The following is a 21,854-nucleotide window of genomic DNA, read 5'->3' as shown; positions in this document are numbered from 1 at the left end:
GCCCTGCCTCCCCTACCGCCCTGCCTCCCCTACCACCCTGCCTCCCCTACCGCCCTGCCTCCCCCTACCGCCCTGCCTCCCCTACCGCCCTGCCTCCCCTACCGCCCTGCCTCCCCTACCGCCCTGCCTCCCCTACCGCCCTGCCTCCCTACCGCCCTGCCTCCCCTACCGCCCTGCCTCCCCTACCGCCCCTGCCTCCCTACCGCCCTGCCTCCCCTACCACCCTGCCTCCCCTACCGCCCTGCCTCCCCTACCGCCCTGCCTCCTCTACCGCCCTGCCTCCCCTACCACCCTGCCTCCTCTACCGCCCTGCCTCCCCTACCGCCCTGCCTCCCCTACCGCCCTGCCTCCCTACCGCCCTGCCTCCCTACCACCCTGCCTCCCTACCGCCCTGCTCCCCTACCGCCCTGCCTCCCCTACCGCCCTGCCTCCCCTACCGCCCTGCCTCCCCTACCGCCCTGCCTCCCCTACCGCCCTGATGCCCCTACCGCCCTGCCTCCCCTACCGCTCTGCCTCCCCTACCGCCCTGCCTCCCCTACCGCCCCTGATGCCCCAACCGCCCTGCCTCCCCTACCGCTCTGCCTCCCCTACCGCTCTGCCTCCCCTACCGCCCTGATGCCCCTACCGCCCTGCCTCCCCTACCGCCCTGCTGCCCCTACCGCCCTGATGCCCCTACCGCTCTGCCTCCCCTACCGCCCTGCCTCCCCTACCGCCTGCCTCCCCTACCACCCTGCCTCCCCTACCACCCTGCCTCCCCTACCGCCCTGCTGCCCCTACCGCCCTGATGCCCCTACCACCCTGCCTCCCTACCGCCCTGCTGCCCCTACCGCCCTGATGCCCCTACCGCTCTGCCTCCCCTACCGCCCTGCCTCCCCTACCGCCCTGCTGCCCCTACCGCCCTGATGCCCCTACCGCTCTGCCTCCCCTACCGCCCTGCCTCCCCTACCGCCTGCCTCCCCTACCGCCCTGCCTCCCCTACCGCCCTGCCTCCCCTACCGCCTGCATCCCCTACCCCCTGCCCCCCTACCACCCTGCTGACCTGCATCCCCTACCCCCCTGCCCCCTCCTACCGCCCTGCCTCCCTTACCACCCTGCCTCCCCTACCGCCCTGCCTCCCCTACCGCCCTGCCTCCTCTACCACCCTGCCTCCCCTACCGCCCTGCCTCCCCTACCGCCCTGCCTCCCCTACCGCCCTGCCTCCTCTACCGCCCTGCCTCCCCTACCCTCTGCCTCCCCTACCGCCCTGCCTCTCCTACCGCCCTGCCTCCTCTACCTCCCTGCCTCCCTACCGCCCCCCTGCCTCCCCTACCGCCCTGCCTCCCCTACCACCCTGCCTCCTTTACCACCCTGCCTCCCCTACCGCCCTGCCTCCCCTACCGCCCTGCCTCCTCTACCACCCTGCCTCCCCTACCGCCCTGCCTCCCCTACCGCCCTGCCTCCTCTACCGCCCTGCCTCCCCTACCGCCCTGCCTCCCCTACCGCCCTGCCTCCCCTACCGCCCTGCCTCCCTACCGCCCTGCCTCCCCTACCGCCCTGATCCCCTACCGCCCTCCCCTACCGCCCTGCCTCCCCTACCGCCCTGCCTCCCTACCGCCCTGCCTCCCCTACCACCCTGCCTCCCCTACCGCCCTGCCTCCCCTACCGCCCTGCCTCCTCTACCGCCCTGCCTCCTCTACCACCCTGCCTCCTCTACCGCCCTGCCTCCCCTACCGCCCTGCCTCCCCTACCGCCCTGCCTCCTCTACCACCCTGCCTCCCTACCACCCTGCCTCCCCTACCGCCCTGCCTCCCCTACCGCCCTGCCTCCCCTACCGCCCTGCCTCCCCTACCGCCCTGCCTCCCCTACCGCCCTGATGCCCCTACCGCCCTGCCTGCCCCTACCGCTCTGCCTCCCCTACCTGCCTCCCTACCGCCCTGCCTCCCCTACCGCCCTGATGCCCCTACCGCCCTGCCTCCCCTACCGCCCTGCTGCCCCTACCGCCCTGATGCCCCTACCGCTCTGCCTCCCCTACCGCCCTGCCTGCCCCTACCGCTCTGCCTCCCCTACCACCCTGCCCTCCCCTACCACCCTGCCTCCCCTACCGCCCTGCTGCCCCTACCGCCCTGATGCCCCTACCACCCTGCCTCCCCTACCGCCCTGCTGCCCCTACCGCCCTGATGCCCCTACCGCTCTGCCTCCCCTACCGCCCTGCCTCCCCTACCACCCTGCCTCCCCTACCGCTCTGCCTCCCCCCACCGCCCTGCCTCCCCTACCGCCCTGCCTCCCTACCGCCCTGCCTCCCCTACCACACTGCCTCCCTACCACTCTGCCTCCCCAACCGCCCTGCCTCCCCTACCGCTCTGCCTCCCCTACCGCCCTGCCTCCCCTACCGCCCTGCCTCCTCTACCGCCCTGCCTCCCCTACCACACTGCCTAACCTACCACTCTGCCTCCCCAACCGCCCTGCCTCCCCTACCGCCCTACCTCCCCTACCGCCCTGCCTCCCCTACCGCCCTGCCTCCCCTACCGTCCTGCCTCCCATACCGCTCTGCCTCCCCTACCGCTCTGCCTCCTCTACCGCCCTGCCTCCCCTACCGCCCTGCCTCCCCTACCGCCCTGCCTCCCCTACCACCCTGCCTCCCCTACCGCTCTGCCTCCCCTACCGCCCTGCCTCCCCTACCGCCCTGCCTCCCCTACCGCCCTGCCTCCCCTACCGCCCTGCATCCTCTACCGCCCTGCATCCTCTAATGCCCTACATCCTCTACCGCCCTGCCTCCTCTACCACCCTACCTCCTCTACCGCCCTGCCTCCTCTACCGCCCTGCTGCCCCTACCGCCCTGCATCCTCTACCGCTCTGCCTCCCTTACCGCACTGCCTCCTCTACCGCCCTGCCTCCTCTATCGCCCTGCTGCCCCTACCGCCCTGCATCCTCTACCGCCCTGCCTCCCCTACCGCCCTGCCTCCCCTACATCCCTGCCTCCTCTACCGCCCTGCTGCCCCTACCGCCCTGCCTCCCCTACCGCCCTGCTGCCCCTACCGCCCTGCCTCCCCTACCGCCCTGCTGCCCCAACCGCCCTGCATCTTCTAGCGCCCTGCATCCTCTACCGCCCTGCCGCTCCTACCGCCCTGCTGTCCTTACCGCCCTGCCTCCCCTACCGCTCTGCCTCCTCTACCACCCTGCCTCCCCTACCGCCCTGCCTCCTCTACCACCCTGCCTCCTCTACCGCCCTGCCGCTCCTACCGCCCTGCTGTCCTTACCGCCCTGCCTCCTCTACCGCCCTGCCTCCCCTACCGCCCTGCCTCCCCTACCGCCTGCCTCCCCTACCGCCTTGCCTCCCCTACCGCCCTGCCTCCCCTACCGCCTGCATCCCCCTACCCCCTGCCCCCTACCACCCTGCTGACCTGCATCCCCTACCCCCTGCCCCCCTACCGCCCTGCCTCCCTTACCACCCTGCCTCCTCTACCGCCCCTGCCTCCCCTACCGCCCTGCCTCCTCTACCACCCTGCCTCCCCTACCACCCTGCCTCCCCTACCGCCCTGCCTCCCCTACCGCCCTGCCTCCTCTACCGCCCTGCCTCCCCTACCGCCCTGCCTCTCCTACCGCCCTGCCTCCTCTACCTCCCTGCCTCCCCTACCGCCCTGCCTCCCCTACCGCCCTGCCTCCCCTACCACCCTGCCTCCCTACCACCCTGCCTCCTCTACCGCCCTGCCTCCCCTACCGCCCTGCCTCCTCTACCGCCCTGCCTCCCCTACCGCCCCCTGCCTCCCCTACCGCCCTGCCTCCTCTACCGCCCTGCCTCCTCTACCGCCCTGCCTCCCTACCGCCCTGCCTCCCCTACCGCCCTGCCTCCTCTACCGCCCTGCCTCCCCTACCGCACTGCCTCCCCTACCGCCCTGCCTCCCCTACCGCCCTGCCTGCCTCCCTACCGCCCTGCCTCCCCTACCGCCCTGCCTCCCCTACCGCCCTGCCTCCCCTACCGCCCTGCCTCCTCTACCGCCCTGCCTCCTCTACCACCCTGCCTCCTCTACCACCCTGCCTCCCCTACCGCCCTGCCTCCCCTACCGCCCTGCCTCCTCTACCACCCTGCCTCCTCTACCACCCTGCCTCCCCTACCGCCCTGCCTCCCCTACCGCCCTGCCTCCCCTACCGCCCTGCCTCCCCTACCGCCCTGCCTCCCCTACCGCCCTGCCTCCTCTACCACCCTGCCTCCCCTACCGCCCTGCCTCCCCTACCGCCCTGCCTCCTCTACCGCCCTGCCTCCTCTACCACCCTGCCTCCTCTACCACCCTGCCTCCCCTACCGCCCTGCCTCCCCTACCGCCCTGCCTCCTCTACCACCCTGCCTCCTCTACCACCCTGCCTCCCCTACCGCCCTGCCTCCCCTACCGCCCTGCCTCCTCTACCGCCCTGCCTCCTCTACCACCCTGCCTCCCCTACCGCCCTGCTGCCCCTACCTCTATGCCTCCCCCTCCCACAAAAACAGTATTGGCTTTTCAAACCTGGAAAGTTACTCTCTCTCTCTGTGTTTGTGTGGGCATACGTTCATTTTTGTGTGAATGATTCATCAGGTCCTGCCTGCTGGTGGGTATTGATTCATCAGGTCCTGTCTGCTGGTGGGTATTGATTCATCAGGTCCTGTCTGCTGGTGGGTATTGATTCATCAGGTCCTGCCTGCTGGTGGGTATTGATTCATCAGGTCCTGTCTGCTGGTGGGTATTGATTCATCAGGTCCTGCCTGCTGGTGGGTATTGATTCATCAGGTCCTGTCTGCTGGTGGGTATTGATTCATCAGGTCCTGTCTGCTGGTGGGTATTGATTCATCAGGTCCTGTCTGCTGGTGGGTATTGATTCATCAGGTCCTGCCTGCTGGTGGGTATTGATTCATCAGGTCCTGTCTGCTGGTGGGTATTGATTCATCAGGTCCTGTCTGCTGGTGGGTATTGATTCATCAGGTCCTGTCTGCTGGTGGGTATTGATTCATCAGGTCCTGTCTGCTGGTGGGTATTGATTCATCAGGTCCTGTCTGCTGGTGGGTATTGATTCATCAGGTCCTGTCTGCTGGTGGGTATTGATTCATCAGGTCCTGTCTGCTGGTGGGTATTGATTCATCAGGTCCTGTCTGCTGGTGGGTATTGATTCATCAAGTCCTGTCTGCTGGTGGGTATTGATTCATCAAGTCCTGTCTGCTGGTGGGTATTGATTCATCAGGTCCTGTCTGCTGGTGGGTATTGATTCATCAGGTCCTGTCTGCTGGTGGGTATTGATTCATCAGGTCCTGTCTGCTGGTGGGTATTGATTCATCAAGTCCTGTCTGCTGGTGGGTATTGATTCATCAGGTCCTGTCTGCTGGTAGGTATTGATTCATCAGGTCCTGTCTGCTGGTGGGTATTGATTAAACATTCTTTGTCTCTCTCTCTTCTGCCTGTAATGAGGAGGCCCTCAGGCACAGTACCAGGCACGGTCTGCTGAGACACACAGACACACACGGGCACGCACACACACTCACAAACACAAGTGCGCACACGCAAGCACACATGCACCCACACATGTAACTTTGTCTCTCTCTCTAAGCAATGCTGAGTAGTGTATGGTCCTAGGAGGCTTTGCAGTATGATCAAACTGTCTAATAGCTGGCGCTACAATACAGACACAGAGGTAATATTCTCTTCCACACAGAATGGACATCTCTGCCCAATAGACTTTGCAGTACAGGTCAAGAATGTGGCTACTTTCTACACTGTTCTGCTTCTACACCCTAGAAGTTCAGCCCTAGATCCAGATAGATCCAGATAGATCCAGATAGATCCAGATAGATCCAGATAGATCCAGATAGATCCAGATAGATCCAGATCATATGCAGTGAACTTTACTGTACAGGCAAGGAAGACTGTTCCACACTGGGTAGAATGTCAAAAGTTGTGCCCTAGGTAAACTATAACACGCAGTTCCAAAACACGCAGGAGACACTTATGCAACAGCATCTCTGGACTGGTCCCAGTGGTCTGCTTGCTGGGTGAATGGATGAGGCCACATGTGCTATCGAAGAAGTCCCAGAGCTGAAAGATGGAGGTGGAGGTATGTAATAATGGATAATATAATAAATCATATATGCCATTTAGCAGACACTTTTATCCAAAGCAACTTACAGTCATGCGTGCATACATTTTACATATTGGTGGAACCATAGTGGGATCCAGACATAGTGTCCTTCCTGACATTAAAATGTTTGGCCACATGGGGCTGGGTTTATTCAGGTTTGAATTTGTGCATAGGGGACTGGCGCATAGCAGATGGACCGACCCACTTATTAACTTTTGTCAATCAATACAATGACATTTGTACTGATTCGTACCGATTAGTGCTTTTTACAAATATATTGGTCATATAGTGATTTACAGCATCAGCAACCCTAGGCCTAAACCTCCTCGGAGCAAACAGAAGTGACAGTGACAAGGACACATTTCCTACTTCTAAACTTAAGAGACTCACTGAACCAACAGTTAACCATTACACTGCTAAAACAATTCAACACTACTCTAGCTGCATTTACACAGGCAGCCCAATTCTGATCTTTTTCCCACTAATTGGTCTTTTGACCAATCACATCAGATCTTTTTACATCAGATTTTTCAGAGCAGATCTGATTGGTCAAAAGAACAAAAAGTGTAAAAAAGAACAGAATTGGGCTGCCTGTCTAAACGCAGACACTGTTAGTGAACTGTTTTATATCATATCTGCAACAAACTGTCTGTGTTTAGATGGGCAGCCCAATTCTGATCTTTTTTTCACTAATTGGTCTTTTGACCAATCAGATCATCTCTGAAAAAGATCTGATATGAAAAGATCTGATGAGATTGGTCAAAGGCCAATTAGTGGAAAACAGATCAGAATTGCGCTACCTGTCTAAACGCAGCCACTGTGTTCCAGATCGGACATAAAACAGTTAACCACTACAGCGTGTTCCATATAGGACATTGGAACAATCATGTCACAGTTCTCTAATCTCTAATCTGAATATTCAGGTATTCAGCATGAAAACGGCAGTATTTTATCATATTCCTCTCTCACCGCAGTGTTTGGATACTACACACACACACACACTGCCCATTGTGTCCTGTGTCAGTCTGCTGCTGCTGATAGGCATTGTGTGGTTTCTCCTCAGGGTTAATCTGACACGGTGCAGCATCAGCGTGGGCGTTAGCGCTTAGCGCTAACAAGACAAACCACCACTGTGTCTCTGGGAGGAAGTTAGTCAAGAGAGGACCCTAGCCACTTCCTCTCCCCCTGGGTGTTATCAGGACACACAGACAGGCCTCACAAACACACACACACACACAAACACACACACACACATGCATGCACACACATAAACACACACACAGAGCCAAGGGCTAATTTTAACCTCCGCTGCGCTGTGACAACATATACAGTAGGCCACACACACTATCAACCTGACAGTGACTCAACACTTTCAATAAGAGCAGAACCACAAGGCTGGCTAATAGAATAAGCAATTATAACACCATAATAACTTGACAAACTTGACAGTTAGTTTGTATAGAAAACAACAGTCTGAGTAAAGGCAACCTATGCCCTGAATAGTGTACTACTTTTCAGAAGAGCCCTGCACTACACAGGCCTTATATTATAGGGAATGTGGTGCCATTTCAGATGCAACAGGTGATGTCATAATCTGTGGTCCTGAGTTTAGCTATATCTGTAATTGTGAGCCAAGCTACAGGGTGCTAGGCACTATTAAACTGGACCAATGGACCACACCCAGACAGTCATGACTCACCTCTCTCTCTCTCTAAACCTCCCTCCATCAATCCATTGAAGGGGAGAGGAAGATAGAGAGGGGGAGGGGGCACGGAAAGGAGGAGAGGAGGGAAAGATAGGAGGGGAAATAGGGAAGGAGGACAGAGAAGGAGGAGAAGAGGGAGAGATGAGAGGGGAATAGAGTGTCAATAGGAGGTTACTCACCAGCTCAACGGAGCCATAGTGTTTTCGGCTGAAGTCTCCACGCCTGCAGCCCAAGTCCTCCGAGGCAGAGCTGCAACACAGACGCATGGTGGTCAGTCTCTCCTTTCTCTCTCCTCCATCAGGAGACTGACACACTAACTCACTCACTCCTACAGGTGGCTACTCGGCTCTACGTCTCTCTCTCTCTCTCTGTTTCTTTATTTCTCTCTCTCTCTCTCCCACTTCTAGGTATCTATGGAAGTCTCTCTCTCTTCCCCTTCTAGGTATCTATGAAAGTCTCTCCCTCTTCCCCTTCTAGGTATCTATGAAAGTCTCTCCCTCTTCCCCTTCTAGGTATCTATGAAAGTCTCTCCCTCTCCCCCTTCAAGGTATCTATGAAAGTCTCTCCCTCTTCCCCTTCTAGGTATCTATGAAAGTCTCTCCCTCTCCCCCTTCTAGGTATCTATGATAGTCTCTCTCTCTCTCTCTCCCCCTTCTAGGTATCTATGAAAGTCTCTCCCTCTTCCTGTTCTAGGTATCTATGAGTCTCTCTCTCTTTCCCCCTTCTAGGTATCTATGAAAGTCTCTCTCTCTCTCCCTTCTATGTATCTATGAAAGTCTCTCTCTCTCTCTCTCTCTCTCTCTCTCTCTCTCTCTCTCTCTCTCTCTCTCTCTCTCTCTCTCTCTCTCTCTCTCTCTCTCTCCATCCTCCATCCCTCTTTTGTTCTCTCTCTGTGGTAGGGCTAGCTAGCCAGCAGCATCCAGCATCAGTCCTGATTGAGACGAGGACTCTGATTGCATTATGTCCACAATGATAGATGGAGTCTGCCTGGGAGAGCAGACTGCTCACCCACACACAGGAGTGTTACAGGAATTTGTTTGAGATCTACGGGAGGGAGCAGGGGGAATCTTCTTCACATCTCAGGCCCAATTAAACCTGTTCAACCAATGGCATCCTCAAGAACAGACATATCCAATATTACAGCAAATAATACTCTAATGTACTGATAGATAAACTAATATTTTCTTGGATGGAATTTACAAGGGTATGATATTTATGAAGGACATTGTAAACAAGTACGGTAAAAGTATGTCACACAAGCAACTAACGACAGTGTGTACTGTATGCTTAATACACATTTAGAACCAACTCATCGTGGCTCTGCCACAAAATTGGAAAAGACAATTACTTAAAGAAGGAATTAAAGAATTAGTCTGTCTGCCTCCCATTAAAAATCATAAATGGCTTAAATCAAAAAAGGTATCTGTTTCACTTAAAGTCAAAAGGGAACAGTTTGGAACAGGTCTTAGATTCCATAATACCTTTGAATCGAGTGTAGGAACTGATATATAAAACAACAACTGACACATCAATCTTTTTGTTTCAATTTCAGCTAATATATAAAATACTTGCTACAAAATAAATGCTCAATATATGGGGTGTTGAACATACAGTCTTGTGCAGACTGCCATGAGGAAACAGAATCAATAGAACATAGTTTCTGGTGCTGTCCATCGGTGGCTCGCTTTGGGAGTCAGGTCCAAGAATGGTTATGTCATAATATCAGGGTTCAGATGGACCTGTAAACTGCATTGTTAGGGGATCTGAAAAACCATGACCAGTCAATGGGAAATATCATTATACTCTGAGGTATTTAGGGCAATATCAAAATAAATATCATTATACTCTGAGGTAAAGTAGTTATTTTTAGGGCAGTATCAAAATAAATATAATTATACTCTGAGGTAAAGTATTTCTTTTTACGGCAGTATCAAAATAAATATCATTATACTCTGAGGTAAAGTATTTATTTTTAGGGCAGTATCAAAAGAAATATCATTATACTCTGAGGTAAAGTATTTATTTTTAGGGTATTTATTTTTAGGGCAGTATCAAAAGAAATATCATTATACTCTGAGGTAAAGTATTTATTTTTAGGGCAGTATCAAAAGAAATATCATTATACTCTGAGGTAAAGTATTTATTTTTAGGGCAGTATCAAAAGAAATATCATTATACTCTGAGGTAAAGTATTTATTTTTAGGGCAGTATCAAAAGAAATATCAATACAAATAGGGGGGTTCAGGAGCCTCGTAAGACATCACAGTAAAATGGAGGGATGTTATGCAAAATGAAATAGCTAAATGGAATTGTACTGGGAAAGATGGGTTAATCTGTGGACATCGGAGGGTTGGATTTAAGATCAGAATGAATGGCCGCTGTGGCTGAAAATCCAGCACTTGCAGAAAGAGGAAATTAGGAATATATGTTTAATTCTTGAACAACATGTACCGTACATGTGAGGAAAATAGCTGTAAGTAGCAGTAAAAGTATTGCTGTCTGTTCGTTCACTCCAATCAGGGTAGGGATGGTAAGGGGGGAAAGTATATAACAATTTAAAAAATAAGAGAGATTAGAAATGATGCAAACAATTATTTTGATAGATCTACTTTCTTCAACATTAAAGCTGATCGACCCCCCCCCCCCTAAAAGCTTGCCCCCCAACACACAAAGAAACTATAGGGAACCACATCAATGCACCGCCATCCCCGCCTCTATACCAAAAATATTTTCCAATCTGACCGCTCAAACGATGCTACCATAAACCATCAACTTTTAATCCTATTTGTTTTCACATACAGATCTCCCAATAGCATAGTTTCCAAAAGTAAAGAGATCTAGGGCAACATATATCCATTGTTTTTGTCCAAATTGCTCAAGCTCAGTGCTGGCTAGCGGAGTAGAACACCTGTTTAGGCGAGATGCTGGCTAGCGGAGTAGAACACCTGTTTAGGCGAGATGCTGGCTAGCGGAGTAGAACACCTGTTTAGGCGAGATGCTGGCTAGCGGAGTAGAACACCTGTTTAGGCGAGATGCTGGCTAGCGGAGTAGAACACCTGTTTAGGCGAGATGCTGGCTAGCAGAGTAGAACACCTGTTTAGGCGAGATGCTGGCTAGCGGTGTAGAACACCTGTTTAGGCGAGATGCTGGCTAGCGGAGTAGAACACCTGTTTAGGCGAGATGCTGGCTAGTGGAGTAGAACACTTGGAAAAAGGAAAGGAGAGCCTCACACTCTAGAAGTTCAGATGCAATAATTCAATAACCAACGTTTCAACAGCCAAGCTGTCTTCATCAGGGTATAGTTGATGGACAGTAATATTAAGAGTGGGGGTGAAAAGTACAACTCTATCCCAGGGTTAGGTATTCAGAAGACTGAGGCAGGTTTTCCTCTAACATTTTAACAAGGCTTTGCTCCTTTTATATTTATTTTGATCCTGAAAAACTCCCCAGTCCCTGATGGTGAAAAGCATACCCAGAACAAGATGCTGCCACCACAATACTTGAAAACACAGTACTTGAGTATTTTCCAATGTAATTTCTTTATGGATGTAATTTAAGGGAGCAAAATATGAAAACTGTGCAAGTGGTGTGTATACTTTCACGAGGCACTGTATATGCAAAGGCAAAGCATCAAACCCTTGAGAGCAGAGCTAAAGTGAAGTGGTCTCAAAAGTTAGAAGATTCCGAAATATTGCATACCGGTATACCTACAACTATATTTTCCAGAGAAAGAGTGGATATCGAGGCTTAGAAAGACACAGCAAGGCTTCCTGTATAACACTGTGAAGGATGAGAAAGAGAGCCTGTTGTCACGCCTTGGTCTTAGTATTTTGTGTTTTCTTTAATTATTTGTTCAGGCCAGGGTGTGACATGAGTTTATTGTATTGTCGTATTGGGTTTTTGTAGGCATTGGGATTGTGGTTGATTAGGGGTGTGTCTAGTTTAGGCTTGGCTGCCTGAGGCGGTTCTCAATCAGAGTCAGGTGATTCTCGTTGTCTCTGATTGGGAACCGTATTTAGGCAGCCTGGGTTTCACTTTGTATTTCGTGGGTGATTGTTCCTGTCTCTGTGTAGTGTTCACCAGATAGGCTGTAATTAGTTTTCACGTTCCGTTTGTTGTTTTGTATTTGTATAAGTTATTTCATGTATCGCGATTCATTCATTAAAGAACATGAGTAACAACCATGCTGCATTTCTGTCCGACTCTCTTTCGACAAACGAAGAACGGCGTTACACCTGTCACAGTCTAGATGGTGTCTATGTTGCTGGGTGGTCATCCTGCTGTTGTTGGAACAAATCAAAGTGCTGCTAGGTATACTTAGAGATAATCTGTCTGAAATTGTGTTTGTATGACCGGTTGGTGGTACAATAGTAATACAATATGGGAGAGAGTTGATCTGTGAATATGAACATAATGTGAACTATGTCTAAGTTGATATGCCAACGTCTCTCTCTTTCTCCCCCCCTCTCTCTTTCCTTCCTCTCGCTCTCCCCCCTCTTTCTCTCCTCTCTCCCCCCTCTCTTTCTCTCCCCTATCTCACTCTCAGTCTCACTCTCTTTCTTTCTCCCCCCCCTCTTTCTCTGTAGTGGAACAGCGTTGGAGAGGAATTTAGAGTACTCTTTATGCCTGGCCAAGCTTATGGATAAATGTATTCTCCTTCCTCCTCTCTTTCTCTCAGTCTCTCTCTCCTTCCATCTGTAATAAACTCATCTACTGGAATTTACTGCCTTGTTTTTCTTTCTTCTCATCCCTCTGTCTTTCACCTCTCACAGGAGTGTCCTGGAGGGTGATAGAGGGATGAGTCTGCCCTATTGCCCTTCACCTATCCTCTCTAAGTTAATGAAAAAAATACAACTGGGGTCTTTCTGGTTAAGCTCATCCCTCGTTCCCTTCATCCCCTCGATGTGGAACACTGTCAGCTCCGTTACTAGTGAGTTATTCATGTCTAAAGGCCCAATGGAGACATTTTCATTGCTGGTTAACAATTGCTAACTTAATAGATTAATATATGTATAATATTTCCATTAAAATGGGCAAAAATGTGTTTAACAAAAGACACATCTCGGTAGGTGGTCCAGGTATGAAAGGAATCAGCGTTTTAAAGTGACACAATACCTGTTAGCAAAGGTGACAGCTAGAAATGACCTGCAGCAGCCTGCAGGGATTTGTAGTCTTTCATGATGTCTACAGTTATGCTAATTAGCATTTTCAAATCTGAGAGTAAATGGAGCCGAATATATTGATAAAAGTTACATTATCCTAGAGAGATTGAAATGGCTTTTAAACTGTTGTGCCGGGGTAAGTCTACACGAAACATAGCCCTTATTGGAAGTGTGTCTACAATTCCCTATGGGGAAAATGTATGGTGGAAAAACTATTGGAACCATCCCCCTGTTTGACTGCTAGGTTTTATGGGTATTATGACACCTCCACTGTGGGACTCTATATGCTGTCAAGGTAGGGGAGACCCTGATCTTGTTATTTTTTTCTGGAAGGATTGGGTCACTGCAGATGAAGCTGCATTCTTACACTGACTGAATGGTTTCCTACAGGAGCAGAGAGAGAGAGAGAGAGAGAGAGATGGAGAGAGCAGACGAGAGAGATATACTCCTATTTTGCTGCAGTAATGCATGTTTTAGACTTGATCAATCTTGTGGTTGGTAATTAAAACATGATGCACTCACACGCATCATAACTGAGGTAGTCTGCAAGCCAGATAACAATTCATTTGGATAACATATTTCCATATCGGTATTGATGTTTTCCTGAGCGCGAGCACACTAATATTATTATGCTGTCATGCTCTCCGGGCTTCGTTGCCTGGCGCAAACAACTCCATTCTACCGTGAACTAAAAAGCACTATGATGAATAATTTATGTTTTTTCCGTGTTTGTTCGTGGACAGTGCCTACCAGTACCACCCCAGCAAACAACTAATTCAATACACCAATACACGTTTCGCAGAGCCGAACTAATTCAGTGTTGCTTTCATAATATTGACAACGTTCAACTATATGCCCCGAAAGTGTTATCGATTAGCGGCCACGGTGGAAGCGGGCAGGGCTGCGCACCGAAGCTTCCAAAAACAGGTCGCTTCTCTCTAGTCGAACGCTTCAGCCACTTCAGGCTGGTGGTGACTTGTAGATGCAAAGGTTCAAATAGCTTTGAATATCTCGTTTTGCAGAGGGAAACAAACATCATTGCAACGGAGAGAATGGTTCACAAGCGGTCGCTCAGAAAAGCAACATAAATAGCGAACATTTGGAGAGCCTACACATACATAAAACATTTAACATTCAAATGTTTATGTAACGTACGTTACTATTTATAACACTATTATTACATGGTTTACTTTTACTATGAATTAATTGGTCCAAAGCCTCATGAGTTTGTTTATTGCTGCTGCTTGTTGAACATTTGGGCGAAAAGGACATTTTCATTCCATACAAAAATGCTGCAGTGACAGTAGCCTAAACTACGATCGCCATATGACAACACCAGAGACCTGCATTCACCAGACACACAACAAACACACAAGTCTACTAATATGGTCATAGTAGTCGCAAACACTTAGCTGACGGACCGAAATGTGTTCATTTACCGTTGGTTGAAAGTCAACAGTTTGGTAGAAGCGGGGTCCACACTGTTCATGTCCCCATGCGATATCAGTCCAGCACTCAGAGAGCTTGTTTTTCTATTTATTCCTCTTCACTACGGACGCATACTGCTTTCAAACTCCTTATTCAAATATGAAACCTATTTCCCCCACTGCATTCAATTCGGCTATTCTCATCCCTTGAGCGCGCAGTGGATGCTGATGAGACAGGCTTGTCGTTGCAGCATGTGTCAGAATGAAGCTTTTCTACCAAAACACCTCTCCGTCTCTCCTTTTCTGCCCCCTCTCTCTCTGCTTTTCTCCTCTTATTCGCTCTCTCGTTCACATTTGCAGCGAGCTCCACGAGCACAGAGCGCAACCTCCTCATATGATAGTAGTTGCCTTGGAAGAGAGCATCGCACGCACGCACGCACACTCTCTCAGGAAACCTAACTGTCAGTCTTGGATTATCTGAAAGTCAGAGAAAATCACAGGGGTTTAGTTTTATAACATTGTATGAGTGTCAAGTGATATAAATAAGCCTGGAATAAATTTAGAGTTCACTTCCAAAACGCTATATCCACCTTTTATACCCCATATTTGTGTTTTTTCATCAGACATGATTGCTTATGGGTACCTTCACGTGTGTGTAAATACTACTGTTCTCAGATTTTTTTATTAATGGATTTTAGAAGTGTAGGAAAATATATATTTTCCCCCAAAACGCTATACACAATACATTAGGAACACCTTCCAAATATTGAGTTGCACCCCCTTTTGCCCTCATAACAGCCCCAATTCGTCAGGGCATGGACTCTACAAGGTATCAAAAGCATTCCACAGGCATGCTGGCTCATGTGGACTCCACTGGGATGCTGGCCCATGTGGACTCCATAGGGATGCTGGCCCGTGTGGACTCCACTGGGATGCTGGCCCATGTGGACTCCACTGGGATGCTGGCCCATGTGGATTCCACAGGGATGCTGGCCCATGTGGACTCCACTGGGATGCTGGCCCATGTGAACTCCACTGGGATGCTGGCCCATGTGGACTCCACAGGGATGCTGGCCCATGTGAACTCCACTGGGATGCTGGCCCATGTGGACTCCACTGCTTCCAGTTGGCTGGATGCCCTTTGAGTGTTGTACCATTATTGATACACACTGGAAACGGTTGAGCTTGAAAAACCCAGCAGCATCGCAGTTCATGGCACACTCAAACTGGTGCTACTACAATACCCTGTTCAAACGTACTTCAATCTTTGTCTTGCCCATCCACCCTCTGAATGGCACACACACATAATCTATGTCTCAATGTCTCAAGGCTTAAATCCTTCTTCAACCTGACTCCCCCCCAACTACACTGATTGAAGTAGATTTAACAGGTGACATCAATAAGGGACCATAGTTTTCACCTGGTCAGTCTATATCATGGAAATAGCATGTGTTCTTAACATTTTGTACACTCAGTGTATATCCATTGTTTAGCTGGAACGGAATGTTCAAATCCTGCATATTTGATTGACTGTGATAAGTGGTTGTCTCACCTAGCTATCTTAAAATGAATATACATACTGTAAGTCGCTCTGGATAAAATCATCTGCTAATTAACTCAAATGTAAATGTTTTACAGTTTACAGATCTCATATTACTGTATTGAAATATTGTATTTTTGAAATATTTATGTCACAAATATCATTTATTTATGAAAAATTGTTATTTGTTACATTTAACTGTGTAAAACCTAGCATTACTACTTAGTTCTCTGAGAGCAGTAATTAAGTAAAAATACTTTGAAGTGCTACTTAAGTCGTTTTTGGGGGTTATCTGTACTTTCTTATTATTTTGTTGTTGTTGAGAACTTATACTTTTACTCAACTACATTCCTAAAGAAAATATGTACTTTTAATCCCATACCTTTTCCCTGACACCCAAAAGTAGTCATTACATTTAGAATGCTTAGCAGTGTTATGTTCCCCAGTTTCTGTGTTGTAGTTTGTGTATTTGCATGTGTGCATTTCAGGAAATGGCTTCCTGAAATCCCTCAAGCAGCTGATTGGTCGACTCCACGGCTAACTGGAGCTGACCCCGCCCCTTCGTCAAGAAGCAGCTGTCTCCACTTACCCACTCCTTCTGAAGCTATATAAAAGCCAGTGTTCTGTTCAGAAGAGCGATCATTGCAGAGCGAGGAAGCTGATGGTTATAGCATATGTTAGTTGTAGATGGGAGCAGCTTTGGTACATTCTGTGAGTTTGTTGCTCAGTCAGAGCCTATTTGATGCGCTGTTTTTCTCAGTGTGTTTGAAATTGTTACTAATATTCTGTTTCATTTGTTCCTAGGGGGAAGGCACCTAGGGAGTGCTTAGGCAAGAGGCCTGCGGGTATACATATACCCATAGTATATTCATTATCTTGGCACACTAGGTAAGACCTGGGTGGACCACCCCCTGTATTTTGGGTAGTGCACCAGGTGGTGCTAAATTAGGTAAGTAGTGGTTAGGCAGGTAAGATAGGTTAGGTAAGGAGAGGTTAGGTAAGGAGAGGTTAGGTAAGGAGAGGTTAGGTAAGGAGAGGTTAGGTAAGGAGAGGTTAGGTAAGGAGAGGTTAGGTAAGGAGAGGTTAGGTTAGGGGAGGGTAGGTTAGGTGAGGGGAGGTTAGGTGAGGGGAGGTTAGGTGAGGGGAGGTTAGGTGAGGAGAGGGTAGGTTAGGTGAGGAGAGGGTAGGTTAGGTGAGGAGAGGGTAGGTTAGGTAAAATAGGAGAGGGTAGGTTAGGTAAAATAGGAGAGGGTAGGTTAGGTAAAATAGGAGAGGGTAGGTTAGGTAAAATAGGAGAGGGTAGGTTAGGTAAAATAGGAGAGGGTAGGTTAGGTAGGATAGGAGAGGGTAGGTTAGGTAGGATAGGAGAGGGTAGGTTAGGTAGGATAGGAGAGGTTAGGTTAGGAGAGGAGAGGAGAGGTTAGGTTAGGTTAGGTAGGAGAGGAGAGGTTAGGTAAGATAGGAGAGGGGGCTTTGATATTTACTTTCTTTGCTTTGGTTCCGTCCAGCCTCTTTTCCCCATATTACTGTGTGAAGGAATAAATTCCTTGTAAACGGTACTACTCTCTGCCTTTTGTCATCCTTACTCGCACCTACAGTCCCATACGTCTTTCACTTCACGGGGAGTTGAGTTGTAGCAGGGTGTTGCGTTCCCTCGTCATAGAGGCGTGCGTAACATAATGGGGGCTCACCCGGGATTCCATTAAACCCACTGTACCCTGCTGCTCTGAGCTCTCTGTGGTTAGTGATTGAGGTGTGATGGTAGGTTGTGAGTTTGGATGACTTGTTTAGGTGGTGTGTTCAGGAGACTGCATTGTATAAGATGGCTGCATCAGCCATCTCCCAAGTTTTTTGAAGCGCCCTCGATTGGTTGGGTAGGTTTCATAAAGTAGACCTTGTAGCTGACCATTGGATTCGTTTTCCCTGAGAAAGCCCTAAAGGCTGAGCTTTTGGTGCTAGTCAGGGAGCGTTTAGTGAGAACTGATTCTCTCATTGCTAGGAGAGGAGACGGGTAGACCTTCCGATGCAAAGTCGGAGGACAGGGCGGAGGAAGGGGTTGCTCGTACCCCCTTTACATTGCCCCAATTTGACCCTTTATCTTCTTCTTCGGGTCGTTCAGACGGGACAACTAGGCTGAAGGTGAGGCTGGCCGGTTAGAAATGGAGCAAAAAGATAAAGAGAGACAGATGCAGTTTTAACTTGAAATTAGGAAAATAGAAACCGACAAGGAGGTGAGGATCCGCCAACTGGAGCTAGGCGCTGGCTCCAGTGCGACTCCATTGTCAAATTTTCATGTCCTGCTAAGCCTCTGATCTGGTGGACTCACTACACACATGCTTTATTTGTAAATGTGTTGGAGTGTGACCCTGGCTATCTGTAAAAAATACAATTGTGCTGTCTGGTTTGCTTAATATAAGGAAATACTTTACAAAATACTCACTTTTACTTGAATAATTTTCTATTAATGCATCTGTACTTTCACTCAAGTATGAGAATTGGGTACTTTTCCCACCATTTTCTGAGAATGGCCAATATAGCATTTCACTAAACATGAATAGTTGTCCTTCTGAAATGAAACCATCAAGTGATAGTTGTATTTGTTTAAAATCTGAGGTCTTGCTTTTTGGTTAACAACACAAAGTATGTTTTCCTAATGCCTATGTAGTGCACTACTTTTGACCTTGGACCATAGGGAGGCAGTGCACTATGTAGGGAACAGGGAGTTATTTGGGACGCGAAGATATTATTGGTCACCTAAGGGCCATGTACATATGGAAATCACATCTACTAGACCTTGATGAATATAAGCTAGGATAATATCTTTACCAGGTAAACACCTGTTAAATCATCCTGTCTCATATTACAGTGCAGGCCAGGGTACAATATCAGAATACATGTTTGAGGCCATGCATGACATCCCATACCTAATATCTACAAATACAAGGTATAATTGTCAAATCACATCCACCTTACCCAACACCCTAGATCCACTACAATTTTCATACTGCCCCAACAGATCCACGGCTGATGCAAACATTTGCTTAAGTCATAAGTTGCATGGACTAATAATAGTTTTAACATTATTTTTGAATGATTATTTCATCTCTGTATGCCACATATACAATTATTTGTAAGGTCAAGCAGGGAATTTCAACCATAGATTTGGCACCCGCGTGGTCTAAGGCACTGCATCCAGGCTGTAACACAACCAGCCGTGATTGGGAGTCCCATATGGCGGGGCACAGATTTGGCACCTGCGTAGTCTAAGGCACTGCATCCAGGCTGTAACACAACCAGCCGTGATTGGGAGTCCCATATGGCGGGGCACAGATTTGGCACCCGCGTGGTCTAAGGCACTGCATCCAGGCTGTAACACAACCAGCCGTGATTGGGAGTCCCATATGGCGGGGCACAAATTTGCCCAGCGTCGTCCGGGTTTGGCCGTTTTAGGCCGTCATTGTAAATAAGAATTTGTTCTTAAATAAAAAACCAAGGCAAGGGAGGTTTTCCAACGTCTTGCAAAGTAGGGGACCTAATTGGTAGATGGGGGGGGTGGGGGAAGCAGATATTGAATAGTATGGTGAAGTTAATACACTTTGGATGGTGTGTCAATACACCAAGTCACTACAAAAGATACAGGTCTCCTTCCTAACTCCGTTGACAGTGAGGATTGCGGCCAATGGTGACTTCAAAACAGTTACAGAGTTTAATGGCTGTGACGTTGCTGTGAAAACGAGAGGGTGAAGGGGTTTTGACTAACTTGTTTTTGACTCTCTCCTTTTGAATCAAATCAAATCAAATGTATTTATATAGCCCTTCGTACATCAGCTGATATCTCAAAGTGCTGTACAGAACCCCAGCCTAAAACCCCAAACAGCAAGCAATGCAGGTGTAGAAGCACGGGCTGAATGGGCTGCTTTAATGGCAGACCGGAACTGAAATGCACAGAAAGTCCACAGCTTTTAATGCCAAGTTCTCCCTTTTTTTGAGAAATTTCCTCAGCAACGCTGAGGATAGATCAACAACATCGTAGTTACTCAACAATATTAACCTAATGAAAAGTGAAAAGAATGAAGCCTGTACAGAATAAAAATATTCCAAAACATGCATCCTGTTTGCAACAAGACACTAAAGTAATACTGCAAAACATGTGGCAAATCAATTCACTTTTTGTCCTGAATACAAAGTGTTATGTTTGGGGCAAATCCATTACAACACATTACTGAGTACCGCTCTCCATTTTTCATCATGTTTTGGGTATGCATGCTAGTCGTTAAGGACTGGGGAGTTTTTCAGTATAAAAAAGAAACAGAATGGAGATAACACAGGTAAAATCATAGAGGAAACCCTGGTTCAATCTGCTTTCCACCAGACACTGGGAGATTAGTACACTGTTCAGCAGGACAATAACCTAAAACCCAAGGCCAAATCTACACTGAAGTAGTTTACCAAGAAGACAGTGAATGTTCCTGAGTTGCCAAGTTACAGTTTTGACTTAAATCTACTTAAAAACCTATGGCAAGACCTGAAAATGGTTATGTAGCAACGATCAATAACCAATTTGACAGAGCTTGAAGAATTTTGAAAATAATAATGGGCAAATGTTGCACAATCCAGGTGTGGAAAGCTCTTAGAGAAATACCTAGAAAAACTCACAGCTGTAATTGCTGCCAAAGGTGCTTCTACAAAGTATTGACTTTGGTGTGTGGATGAGATATTTCTGTATTTCATTTGTTTTCACTTTGTCATTATGGTGTATTTTGTGTAGATGGATGAGAATATACAGTGGGGAGAACAAGTATTTGATACATTGCCAATTTTGCAGGTTTTCCTACTTACAAAGCATGTAGAGGTCTGTAATTTTTTAATCATAGGTACACTTCAACTGTGAGAGATGGAATCTAAAACAACAATCCAGAAAATCACATTGTATGATTTTTAAGTAATTAATTAGCATTTTATTGAATGACATAAGTATTTGATACATCAGAAAAGCAGAACTTAATATTTGGTACAGAAACCTTTGTTTGCAATTACAGAGATCATACGTTTCCTGTAGTTCTTGACCTGGTTTGAACACACTGCAGCAGGGATTTTGGCCTACTCCTCCATACAGACCTCCAGATCCTTCAGGTTTCGGGGCTGTCGCTGGGCAATACAGACTTTCAGCTCCCTCCAAAGATTTTCTATTGGGTTCACGCCTGGAGACTGGCTAGGCCACTCCAGGACCTTGAGATGCTTCTTATGGAGCCACTCCTTAGTTGCCCTGGCTGTGTGTTTCGGGTCATTGTCATGCTGGAAGAGATCTCACGATACATGGCCCCATCCATCCTACCCTCAATACGGTGCAGTCGTCCTGTCCCCTTTGCATAAAAGCATCCCCAAAGAATGATGTTTCCACCTCCATGCTTCACGGTTGGGATGGTGTTCTTGGAGTTGTATTCATCCTTCTTCTTCCTCCAAACACGGCGAGTAGAGTTTAGACCAAAAAGCTCTATTTTTGTCTCATGAGACCACATGACCTTCTCCAATTCCTCCTCTGGATCATCCAGATGGTCATTGGCAAACTTCAGACGGGCCTGGACATGCGCTGGCTTGAGCAGGGTGACCTTGCGTGCGCTGCAGGATTTTAATCCATGACGGCATAGTGTGTTACTAATGGTTTTCTTTGAGACTGTGGTCCCAGCTCTCTTCAGGTCATTGACCAGGTCCTGCCGTGTAGTTCTGGGCTGATCCCTCACCTTCCTCATGATCATTGATGCCCCACGAGGTGAGATCTTGCATGGAGCCCCAGACCGAGGGTGATTGACAGTCATCTTGAACTTCTTCCATTTTCTAATAATTGCGCCAACAGTTGTTGCCTTCTCACCAGGCTGCTTGCCTATTGTCCTGTAGCCCATCCCAGCCTTGTGCAGGTCTACAATTTTATCCCTGGTGTCCTTA

At 49.0% G+C, this 21,854-nt stretch overlaps 1 protein-coding gene across 1 annotated transcript in view; it reads right to left on the bottom strand.

The window, feature by feature from the left end:
• garnl3 (GTPase activating Rap/RanGAP domain like 3) overlaps positions 1-21,854 on the bottom strand; it is a 218,869-nt gene that overhangs the window by 153,775 nt on the left and 43,240 nt on the right. Inside the window, 1 exon segment of the mRNA XM_046290303.1 lies at positions 7,962-8,031. Coding sequence (XP_046146259.1) covers positions 7,962-8,031 — 70 coding nt within the window.

Source organism: Oncorhynchus gorbuscha, linkage group LG11 (assembly GCF_021184085.1).
Source record: "Oncorhynchus gorbuscha isolate QuinsamMale2020 ecotype Even-year linkage group LG11, OgorEven_v1.0, whole genome shotgun sequence".
NCBI classification, from domain to species: Eukaryota; Metazoa; Chordata; class Actinopteri; order Salmoniformes; family Salmonidae; genus Oncorhynchus; species Oncorhynchus gorbuscha.
Note: the sequence above shows the minus strand (reverse complement) of the source record. Positions and strands in the feature narration are given on the sequence as shown.